Source organism: Eleginops maclovinus, chromosome 6 (genome assembly GCF_036324505.1).
Source record: "Eleginops maclovinus isolate JMC-PN-2008 ecotype Puerto Natales chromosome 6, JC_Emac_rtc_rv5, whole genome shotgun sequence".
NCBI classification, from domain to species: Eukaryota; Metazoa; Chordata; class Actinopteri; order Perciformes; family Eleginopidae; genus Eleginops; species Eleginops maclovinus.
The window spans coordinates 2541094-2553638 of NC_086354.1; the positions used below are offsets into that span (position 1 = coordinate 2541094).

The following is a 12545-nucleotide window of genomic DNA, read 5'->3' on the forward strand; positions in this document are numbered from 1 at the left end:
CAGAGGAGCCTCTTAAAGAAGAAGTTACAGGTCTGTGAGAGCCAGAAATCTTGCTTGTTTGTAGGTGACCAAATACTTATTTTATCGAGGAATTTACCAATTAATTCATTAAAAATCCTACAATGTGATTTTCTGGATTGTTTCCCCCATTCTGTCTCTCATAGTTGAAGTGTACCTATGATAAAAATTACAGGCCTCTCTCATCTTTTTAAATGGGAGAACTTGCACAATTGGTGGCTGACTAAATACTTTTTTGCCCCACTGTATATGGTTCTACTCTGTAGCACCACTTGTGTTTCCACTGGTGGAGCTGCGCCATTGCGTCATCGTTTGCGTAATGACATAACCGTTTACGTGGCTGCTTATGACTAACAACAACAATGGCAGATTGTGACGAAGCGCTGCTCCTGTTGCTCTTGCTTTGTCGAGCCCACCTGGAAAGACAAGCACCACTTCTTCAAAAGAGTCTACAGCGAGGTTCAATGTTCGTCTACAATTTCAGCAACAATTACGCTTGAGAAAGAAGGTAAATCTAGGTATTTATGTTGTTGTTGATCAGGATAAATCGACTGCCGCCTCCGATGTAAGCGTGACGTATTGGTTCCTGGTTCTTGCCGGGCAGCTAAGAACCGGTTTTCGGTGCTTACAGCTGGCCCCGCTGCGGTGGAAAGAGGAAGAACCAGAGATTTATCAGGCTCGAGCCCGGAACCGGCCCTGGAACCGGTTTGGTGGAAAAGAGGCATACATGTCCAGACTGGGAAGTTAATTTACCTGATAAGCGATGATATGCTGATCTGCTTTCAAATGTAACTCAATGGGCCCAATGTCGTTGAGATTTGCGTCAACACTCAGCTCACCTCTTGGGGGCTCGGCTGCCCAACTTGATTATGACGAATGCGGTTTGTGTCCCTCATGGAACAACCTGTCTACTGAAAGTTAGGTGCTAACCAGTACTTGTAAACTGTGCAAACTAAGCAACACTTTCAAAATGTTGATATAGAAGTAAGTCTGGAAACAGTGAAACAGTGTCTTCATTTGACTTACAGTTATGTGTATGTACAGGGACGGTTGCAAAAACCAACCCGCTCACAAAGAACAAAGTTAAAAGTAGATGAGGTTTACAGAAGAAGGAAATGGCGCTAAAGAATTTCGAGAGTTTCAGTGTTATTGTTTTTTTTCTTCTGAGGGATGATGATTTGAATCCATGGTTTCATAAAAGCTATGACTTTTTTAGAGAGGTAAGTCTGTTGTTTTCAAAGCTTTGTGCTGTATTCACACCCTCCACCTTAAAGAAGGGCACTCAGAGTGATTTGAGTGAAGGGGAGGGTAGTGTAGGTGTTTGTTTTAAATGTGTTCTGGATCAAAGGACAATGAAAGATGATGAACTTGCTCTGATCAGTTGGATCAGCTTCAGTCCCTCTTCTTTCATCAGCCTCTGCCTCCAGGAGTCCAGGTCTTCAGGAGCGGGGCCCTTGGGTTTGATTGGCAAGGCTGGCACCCGTCTGACAGGAGAGGGGGGGCGCAGCCTCACAGGGAGGGGGGCCGGCTCCGGACGAGCCAGGTCACACATCTCACACACTGTCGCAGGAGAGTAGTTCAGGTAGGTACAGAACTGACACACCCACTGAGGGAGAGAGGGAAGGAGAGACTTAGTAACAAAAACAAAACATTTATCATCCATTTCAAAACTGTGCCTAAAACTGTGTATGAACATTATTCGCAAAGATCTGAATACTCACAGATCCAATTCATCAATATTTTCTTATCTGAATTGATTGGTTCACTTGTACTTCATAATATAAAGATGACGAAGGCCGGGCTATTAGAAAATGTTAACACACAGCGTTTGTAGACGTCGTCTCTCTATTCGAATTACATTTTTGGATAATTTGACTCCGAACAATGGACCGCTGCACAGAAGGGAAGATACTGCCTATTGCCGCAGATATAATGATGGATTTTAATTGGTTTAAGTTGATAAGCAGTTTCTTTTGTACTTCTACTTCTGAAACCAGAGCCCAGTCTGCTCTGATTGGTTCGCGGTTGTGATCGGTCAAGTCCTAGCCCATCACGTACAATGAGTCGGAGAGCTAGCCAATAGAAACGGATTGTTACATAGTACATAGTGACGTCACCATGTTACAGAAGTAAACAAAGGAGTCCAGTGGAGGAGTTTCAGGCTGGGGGGGGAGATTGCTTGCTGTAAACTTCCCTCTTGTTCAATCGGACAGTCAGTTATTACATATTTTAAAAGTAAATAGTATAAATATTAATTTAGTTGTGAAAATGCATTCTCACGTGACGTCATATGTTAGAGTTTATACTAGCATATGATGAATCACTTCAAAGGGTATCATTGGGATATACTGTACATACATACAGTGGAGGAAATAAGTATTTGATCACCTGCTGATTTAGTCAGTTTACCCACTTACAAAGAAATGAATAGTCTGTATGTTTTATGGTAGGTTTATTTTAACAGTGAGAGACAGAATTAAAAAAAAATCCATACATTTACATTAAAAAAAAGATGTAAATTGATTTGCGTTTCATTGGGGGAAATAAGTATAAGGTCCCCTTGCAACCAACAAGGATTCAGGTTAAATAAGTCCTCTCGCTTTAAGAAAGTACTCCTGATGTCCACTCTTTACCTGGATAAAAGACACCTGTCCACAGTCAATAAATCAGATTACAACCTCTCCACCGAGGGCCAGACCATAGACAGCTCTTGTGATCATGGTGGAACTAATGTTTAAGGACATCAGGGACAAGATTGTAGACCAGCATCAGGCTGAAATAGAAGACAACACCACCAGCAAGCATCTTGGAGAGAAAGAGACAACTGGTTTGATTATTAGAAAACGGAAGAAGCACAAAATGAGCATCAATCGCCCTCGGTCTGGGGCTCCACCATCAATGATCATGAGAAAGGTGAGGGGTCAGCCAATAACTACACAGGAATGTCACCTTTTAGTTTTTCTGAAGCCCTTACAGACTTTTTCTATTTAGTTTGTCTCAGCTCAGCTGGCTGGTACTCATTTATCTCTGCTGCATATACTTCCTATTTCTTGGCTTTTCTTTAAACAGCTAAGGTACCCGACAACTAACACACTGGAGAACAACATCTGGACTCACAGGATCATGCATATCTTGGCTCAGAGTCATTGGAAGCCCACATTTTCCAAGTGTTAAAATGTTATTAATCTTGCAACACGATCTGAATGGGGTCTGAAGACCTTTGTTCTTCAAGGAACCTTTGAAGAAGCTGGTCAGCAGAAAGCTTTAATCAGAGGTCGATATGATTATCCTGTAGCACTCATGAACACAGATCAAGTGAAGTGAGGATTCATTTCCTGAGTGTTGCTGCAGAGCAGGATCACTCTGTGTTGCTTCAACTCACTCTGCAGGCTATGTAAGACATTGATTTTATACGACTTGTTCTCGGAAAGACAGCTTCTCTGGTTATATTCCCATGGTATTTTGCTGTGCTCCCTTAAATAAGCAGATTTAATTACTGTATTGTTTTGAATATGGCGCTGACATGGCTAAAACCAAACATGATAAACACCACATCCACACTGGCTTTTATTTAAACTGGGGACCGAGTTTCTGATCATCACTTGTGGGGACCACACACACACACACACAGTTTTGTATTTTACATGGGGACCAAGTTTCTCATAATCACTTGCAGGGATCATTAAAACACACACACTGTTTTCTATTTGCAATTTGGACCAGGTCTGATCAAATATAACACAATGGTTTTGATTCAAATTGGGGACCAAGTTTCTGATCCTCACCTGCAGGGACCACAAACACGCATACTGTTTTTGATCTGCTATGGGGACCAAGTTTCTGATCCTCACCTGCAGGGACCACAAACACGCATACTGTTTTTTATCTTCTATGGGGACCAAGTTTCTGATCCTCATCTGCAGGGACCACAAACACGCATACTGTTTTTTATCTTCTATGGGGACCAAGTTTCTGATCCTCATCTGCAGGGACCACAAACACACATACTGTTTTTGATCTGCTATGGGGACCAAGTTTCTGATCCTGACCTGCAGGGACCATAAACACGCATACTGTTTTTTATTTGCTATGGGGAGCAGGTTTCTGATCATCACTTGCAGGGAACACACACACACACACACACACTTGACTGACCTGGCTGTCGGGGTCACCGGGCATGCCCAGTACTGGTGCTGGAGGTCTGGGGGGCGTGATTGGCGGGTGCGACGGGGTCACTGGAGGTCGTGTGGCTAAGCGCGGTCTCTCACACACTTCACACAAAATACTGCTGGCTGCATTCACCATGGTGCAGCTCTTACACTGCCACTCTGAGCAGAACACAAGAACACACAACCAAATGTCAGTTTTCAGAATCGGATGTTAAAGCCACTCCTTAATAAAAATTGGCTGTCAATAAAACTCAACACTTTCTGCAGGAGTCAATATTAAAATAGAGTATTACTTTCATCATTTCAATTACAAACAGCATTAATACATTAAACATTTTTGAAGGCAACAAAGCTAACTTTTACATGACCGCAGAAGAAGAAAGTAAAGGATAGATGCAATAGATTTATGTGTTCATCTTAGTTTATGAAGTAGCAGAATATGGGCGGTGGGATTGGATATTGGAGCTGTACGATGCACCAGGAGGAGAAACAGACCAGTGATGGTGGCAGGCTGAGATTCATCGGCTTTAGAGCTGATCAACTCCAAGCGAGGGCGCTCACACTCCTCACACAGCACACAGTGGACAGGGTTGACTTTAGTGCAGTGCAGGCAACGCCAGGTGGAAGAACTGAAACAGAAGGAGGGACTGTAAGCCCAGTGTACTCTTTGGTAGAAAGTGAATATACAGAGCATCCCCACACATTGGTTCTGTTCACTCACTTATCAGTCACTAAGTTTTAGCGCTTTGACTTTCATTCTGTTTGAATTGTAACTCAACTTTGCTGTGGTCAGCGTTTACTGACAGTGTTCTACAGAATTGTATGGGTTGAGCTTTTTTAGGGCATTATAAACCCCGAGAGCAAGAACATACTTGGCAGATAAATGGAAAACAGTATGTAGAATTTAAGAAAACATCCTTTCCCTTTATTCCTATCTAAAATGATGACATCATTTAATAAACAAACTCCTGTCTAATCCACAGGAAAGACACACTTAAAATAAGATAAGGTACTTTATTAATTAAAGCACCTTTATTGCGTTAACCACGGCTGAGCAGCACTTAAAGTGACATAAAGTGACTGACAAATACATTTGTTGATACCTTTAAATTAAAGTTTAAATATTTCTATGAATCCTGATGAGAAAAGTTACAGATTATTTTGTTTATTTTGAAATGATCAGACAAATAATCTTAAACAATAGACCTCAGAATGCTTTGATTGGCCACTCAGAATGTATTATTCATGGGTAATAATTGATCTAGAGTAAAAGAAGTAGCACATATTCGATATTGCTGACCTGTGATTGTTCTTATTTTGGGATGATGAAGATGACGAGGAAGAGACAACTGTCCGTCGGTGGTGGGCCCTCTCTGGGTAGGAGTGGTACAGCCGGTCACACTCTGAGCACAACCCCAGCAGGCAGGTGACGCAGTGGGCAGAGATCCGGAATATTCCACAGATAGTGCAGTTCTCTGAAACAGAAATAGCACTTTACTGACCAAACAAAGTGTACTGTCTACTGTAATCTGTAATTTTTCTGAAGAATATTTGTTTGAGTAACCATATTCCTACTATCTGCTAAGGTTGAGCTAGGCACAGGTACCGGTCAAATAAAATGCTCATGAAGTAATATTCTACAATTAATTATTACAACAGTAATTACTACAACAGTTTGTCTATAAATACAATAAACAAGCACGTCCCAAAAATGTATAAAATAGGAAGGAAATAATAAAACAAAACAGCACATTAAAATAGTCTTTTTTTTTATTGGTCAGTCACATCAGAACTTGTGAAACTTTAGCCAAAGATATTAACAATTATTACATGGCCTAGTTGAATACTCGATTCTGATTGGTCAATTCAGAACATGTGACAATTGTTAATCCTGTAGTACAGACCGCTGCAAGGAATAAAATGACCGTTGTTAAGGAGGATCAAGAAAGAGAAAGAGGTTAAAAGATGGAGCGCTGGACGTCAGATAAATCACCAGAAGAATACATACAGGAAGTAAACACCAACAGGAACACGGTCGGGGCTCTGCAGGGTTTAAGGACTTGTTAGTGGATCAGAAACTGTGAACAGACTTGAACAGTTACAGAAAAACCTCGATCAGTGCTGCCGTAAAGTTGTTGTTGTCGCAGATCCAGCCGTTGGTGCGCCGTGGAACTGAGTTGTTTTTTTTCTTAGCAGAAGAAATACGATCATTTTTGAGTCAATAAAATAATTTCAATTAATATTGGGAGTCGAGTCGTTAGTTTGTTTAGTATCAGGCCGTGTGATAAGCAGCGTCGGACTCCCTGTTCAGCCTGTTGGGTGTTCTTTTCCCCATAACAACCGCCTCGCTGCACATTATCCCACTTAAGTGTCATTTAAGCAGCAGTGCTCATAAAATGAATATAGGTGCCACACAGGACAGATTTTAAAGTCAGGGTAACAAAAGACCTGCAGTAAGATAATAACTTCTCCACCATATTGTATATACCGTACTTATTTTTACGCAAGAAAAGGTATCTCTAAGCTGTAATTGTTGTCCATCGTAACATGACAAGCGATCTGCATTCCAAAAGTTGAACTATTTTTAACTCTGGGAGCCCTGGTCGCGCATCCTAATTGAAAGCAAGTGAAACGAACGTGCATCAAACGCTCATGTGTATGGAGAAGAGCTTTGTATCTTACCTGGGTGTTTGTTTGAGGAGGTGGAACAGACCTGGATGTTCCTGAGACTCTGATGGGTGGTTGACAGGGACTGGTTGCCCCCCCTGGAGGAGTGATGGTGGAGGGGGAGGGCCAGAGACTTAGTCTGACCGTCTGAGTGGCAGGAGGAGGAGAAGTGGCAGACCACAGCGTCAGTGTTGAGACCCACATCCTGAGAGGAGTGGAGAGAGAGAGCAGTATCTGACACCACAGGTCTTCATAAACTGCAACTAAGAGATGGTTGCCTTCAGAGTAAAGTAACAACAAAAAACATTTCAACAAGTGCAATGGCTGTCTTAGATGAAGCTCCCATTACCCATACAGGTAACCAGTAGCTCTATATTTCCATCTGTCAGTCCCTCCACAGTTATGGCTTTGAGCTCATGTGTTTGTTAATGAAGGGATGACAGAGCTGATGGCAGATTGGTGGACTGTACCTTGTGTCTGAGTGTAGGGATGATTCTCTCATAGAACTCAGGGTGGGGATGAGCCTCCTGGGATCAAAACAACGGAAAATTGTTACTGTGCTTTTAGTTTTCACGCCAAGTAAAAGGTACCATGAGTGTCGATATATGGCTACAGAAACGTCATATACTGTCCAACGATTACAATTATTAGTATTTCACAATAACACTGACATCGATATCACTAAGTGGGTAGTTCCATCTGCAAGATTGCTAATGTTGAGGCTCAACACTAAATAAATGATATCAAGATGGCTGAAATGAAACAGCGACACACACACACACACACACACACACACACACACAGACACACACACACAGACACACACACACACCTTGGTAAGCATTTCTAGTTCCATCCTCAGACTCATCACTTCCAGCGTCACTGCAGCAACTCGACCAACATCAGGATCTGTGACATCATCGGGGAAGCTGAGCCCGTCCTGCTGCTGATTGGAGTAACCATAGAGACAAAGCACTGCTCGTCCTCCCTGAGAGCAGAAAAACAAATCAATATTTTCCCAAACAGCAAGGTAAGAGGGTGGACAGTCCCAGGCTCTATATGTAGAAGTTCTGTCAGTCAGCACAGGAGAGGGACAGGAGAGAGAGACAACTGCAGCAGTCTCAGAGCAGGATAAAGACACATTCAGGACAGGATCAGTGTGAGCATGGGACAGGTCCAGGAACATCTAACGGCTCAGTGTTAATTTCGTCAACGAAAACGATGACGAAAAATGTTCGACAACAACCTTTTTAACATGACTAAGACGAGGCAATGACGAGCTAAAATTATACTTTTGATAATAAAAACTATGGCGAAATCTATATTTTGTTTTCGTTGATGAGACAGGACTAAAGTGTTAATGGTGGACTATCGGACATTCAAAATGCAGGATATTTTATTTTCCCCAAATTCTCCGTCTTGTCTGTCAAAATACATCCCTGTCATTGGTTAAATTAGTTGGCATTCGGGGAATCTGCACACGTCACTCACATCCCTCAGCTAAAGTGATGATGTCCAAACAGTGAGAAAATAACCAGATGATGGCTTCAGCGGAAAAAGGTTTTGGTCGGAAAAAAAAAGTACTAGATATATGGACACAATTTATTTATGAAAGGAAGACACACTGCGCTGTTACTGCGGGAAAAGGAAGACGTCATGTGGCTACAAATTAGTTGGGAAGAATACGACCAACCTGAAGAGACACTTGAAGGCGCACCATCGTAGGACGCTGAAGTTAGCATCCGATTCAGAGCTTCCGATTTGGCAGTTAAGGGGAAATTTAAGGGATATTTAATTTACTAAGTATAGTGGTTTTACATCAGGACCTGGTCCAATGTGGTCTATATAAAACAAAAGCAGCGAAATCTCCCTTTTTTGTATTTTCACAAATCCAAAACTGTGTTATAAAGAATGTTAAAACTCTCTGGGATAATGTAGTCCAGATATGATGAGTTTAGGTATAGTGGTTTTAGATCAGCAACTTGTCTAATGTGGTCTGGTCCTTAAAAAACGGAGGATTGGTCGATCAGCGCTGTAAATTAAATATCCCTTCACTGCCGAATTAGAAGCTCTGAATCGGATGCTAACTTCAGTGTCGTCACCATCCTACTATTTATGCCACGGTACGCTAGCTAACTGTAAACTGTAACAATACATGATAAGTCGTAATGCTGACAAAGTGTATCATTTCGCTAACGTTAAGTCAATATTACTGGGCAGTCGGCAACTATTGGCAAATGTGCTAGTTAGCCATGTTGGCTTAGCCTTTGTTGCAAAAAAGTTTTCAGTTGGCGGTAGCATAGGAATGAGCCTGGCTTCCAGGCTAATTTTGGCTGGGCTTGCATTGCAGTAACTATCCAGTCACGCTGCAGTCATGTTTTTTAAGATTACACTTCAATTTATTTGGAAGATATTTGGGTATGGTTTCTTATCTCTAAGGCCAGGTAGACATATATAATAGGCTAGTTGTATTGTGTTATAACATAATTTGAATCTTCGAAATCTGAACTTGATATACTATATTTTAATGATAATATTATTATATCAGTATATATAGATAGTATGCACCTTAGCGGATCAGCAAGGACAGCACAGCAGCATCGCATCAATGTGAGAGTCTAGAGATATCCCACTAAGGAAAGGAATCCAGATATTACACCAAGTGTTAAGAGAGGGAAATGTTGCTTTGCCAATTTCAACACTTGATACTGTCACCTTGATTCCAATTTCAGATACCTGTATTTGCCTAACTGAATTAGTTTATAGAGAGAAAAACATTTTGACTAAAACTGGACTAAAACGTTTTGAGTTGTCGTCGACTAAAACTAGACTAAAACAATGAAGGATAAAAAGGACTAAAATGTGACTAAAACTAATAACCATTTTCGTGTAAAGACTAAGTCTAAATCTAAAATAGCAGCCAAAATTAACGGCTAATGTTTGGCACGATGACGTTAGTAGTCTCATTTAGTCACTTGTGATCAACCTATGTTTATGTGACACACAGAAACTTCAGACAGTCACCAGTTGGATATTTATTCACGTATTTTATGTCATAGAATTAAAAATTCCAAATCTCTTCAGCTTGTGTTAACCACAGACCTTATAGCAGGCAGCTAATAAAAAAATGTTGGTTTCAAAACTGACAAACAGGAAGTGTAAAAATGCTTTCTGGGTTAACAACGTTTTCCTGCATCAGTCTATGTGTCATGAGGCATGTACAGTACATAAAGATGTCTTTGTATTTTGTTGTTCAAAATTAATTCAAATCCCTAGTTTATTGTTTTGTAACTATACTGTATAATGTGTGTTGTTACCTGAATAGCATCAACAGTGGCCCTGAACACTGGGTTGTTGTGCTTCACAGTCCTCCAGTACTTCGGCCTGTTGGGATTTGTCAGATTACAGCCATACTTCTCTAGGATGTTCAACGCTGTAGACAAGCGCTGGAGAGAGGCGAGGGTCTGAGGAAGAAACACAGAGAAAAGAGAACAAAGGTTAAAAAGCTTTCAGGTTCAAGTTCAATTAGTAGAAACCTACAATCCAAATCTCACATCCACAGAGCTGAGAATGAAACACTTAGAAAGAGACGACCAATTTTGTCAGCCAGACCTCTTTTTTCTTACCTTCAGGGTGTAAGCTTTTAGCATTCAAAACTTTACAAACATTAGGTATTGCAGTAGTGGGGAGGCATTTGCATCCCTGGTCTCTATGTTATCTTCATGCTAATGCCTCTCCTGCTTTCCTACAGATAAAGTGTTTGCTTTATACATGAAGAGGAAGTTGTGGTTTTATGATGAGCTGAGGGCTACCCTGCTAGCAGTAGCGTCGGTGCGTCCCTAATGTTCATGTGTACATGTTCATCTTTGTGCGCTTGTTTCTCTCACCTCCTTCCGGTTGCTTCCGAAGCTGTTTTCTATGGCCATGGTCTCTGCGGTGATGTGGCAGTATTTGGAGCAGGGCGGTAAAGGCAGATTTGCCATAGCCATCACCCCCACCCGCACCTCCGCCACCCTCCCCCCAGAGTACAGACACACTTCAGCCCGACTGCGGACCTCCTGCAGCTGCTCCGACAGAGACGGCATTCTGAACACACACACACACACACACACACACACACACACACACACACACACACACACACACACACACACACACACACACACACACACACACACACACACACACACATTTCTGTTATTGTGACATCAGAGAAAGAAGCTACATTTCCGCATAGCAGGTTAATGTGCTCAATATAGCAATTGCAGCATGCTGCTGTATAGCAGGTATACTGTTAGCCAGTTAGACTCAGTTTGTTAGCATGCTATCATTTATGCTTAAATAAACATGAAGACAATTGATGATGCAGGTTAATGGAAATGTCATTCATTTTGCAGGCATTTACACCCAAAAAACTGACATATCGATCTAAGCATGGACTAGATTAAGAGTACAAGCATCCCCGAATGTCCCGAATGTATGTAGGGTATTGATGTATAAATAATGTATTCATTTATGGATATTATTTAGTTCTTTCTGAGGGCAACATCCATGTTTGTATCAAATGTCACAGCAATCCATTCAACCGTCTTACTATTTTTATCAGATATTGCTAACTGCTGCAGCTTATAAAGGTAGGAATATTTAGTTGTATTTTTCATGTTTTGCCTGCTTAGTATTTAAAGCTTTGCAACATGGCCATTAGAAAAACTTGTATTCTTTTAACAGCAGGGTAGGAAAGACAGAAGTACACTTTCTCAAGCAGTGTATTATACTTGTGTACAATTTTGAGAATATAGTAAATCTACATTTGTATATAAACATTTAAACTTAGATTCATGAACATCCAGGACAATGTGCAAAGGGACCATGTAAGTCTCCTATGCAATCTTTGAATCTTTGGTCAAATATGCACTGCTGTTGACACTGGCAGCGACACTATTAAACTGCTTCTAATAATATCTCTGATATGTTTTATAATGATTGATCATTAAAGTGTTCTCAGAGCTGGTAAAGGTGCAGCTAGTTTGAATGGCTTTGTATACTGCAGGGTAGCTGCTGGATTTACTGCAGGTGAACTAAAGTCTGATTTAAGGGCTGATTATATTTACCATCATTCATCCAGATCTGTAACTAAAGGGATTAATTAATGTAGTGGAGTAAAAGTACACTGTTAACCTTTGAGTAAAAAATAGCAAAACATTGAAATACTTAGTACTTAGTAAGGACGTACTTAAGCAGTACTGAGTAAATGTACTTAGTTACTTTCCATCACTGTTCTAAAGCAATATGAAGATGTAGCTAGCTAGACATCTGAATGTAACGTTAGCTTCTGAATGTAGCCAAACACCGTCACGTCGTTCCCCGTCAGAAACACACAGCCATTCTCAGTGGACATCCGTGCAGTCTGCGGTGTGACGGGGGACGGCCGCCTACCTCGGGGCTACAGGAACACGGTCCCGGTGTTGCTCCTCACGGTGCTCCTTCAGCACGCCGCCTCCATTCACTCTCTGCTACGGGGAGCTAGTCTCTTTATCGCAGAATGAAAGGTGGTTATCGGTGGTGCACAGTAACGTATTACCAGTGGCGTTTAAAGTACGGTGAACACACCATCGCAGGGAATAATGTGCAGTGCAGTGCTCGACCAATGAAAACACCGGGCTCTGTCTCGAGCTAGAGCAAAACATGGTA

At 41.4% G+C, this 12545-nt stretch overlaps 1 protein-coding gene across 1 annotated transcript in view; it reads right to left on the reverse strand.

The window, feature by feature from the left end:
- Positions 1 to 12507, reverse strand: part of rnf31 (ring finger protein 31) — a 34172-nt gene extending 21665 nt beyond the window's left edge. Inside the window, exons 1-10 of the mRNA XM_063886319.1 lie at positions 12291 to 12507; positions 10742 to 10940; positions 10172 to 10318; positions 7687 to 7842; positions 7325 to 7381; positions 6870 to 7059; positions 5488 to 5662; positions 4683 to 4816; positions 4174 to 4346; positions 1391 to 1624 (exon numbers count right to left, since the gene is read on the reverse strand). Of these exons, the coding sequence (XP_063742389.1) occupies positions 1391 to 1624; positions 4174 to 4346; positions 4683 to 4816; positions 5488 to 5662; positions 6870 to 7059; positions 7325 to 7381; positions 7687 to 7842; positions 10172 to 10318; positions 10742 to 10939 (1464 nt within the window). The 5' untranslated portion in view covers position 10940; positions 12291 to 12507. The remainder of the gene's footprint in view (positions 1 to 1390; positions 1625 to 4173; positions 4347 to 4682; positions 4817 to 5487; positions 5663 to 6869; positions 7060 to 7324; positions 7382 to 7686; positions 7843 to 10171; positions 10319 to 10741; positions 10941 to 12290) is intronic.
- Positions 12508 to 12545: the final 38 nt, after the last annotated feature.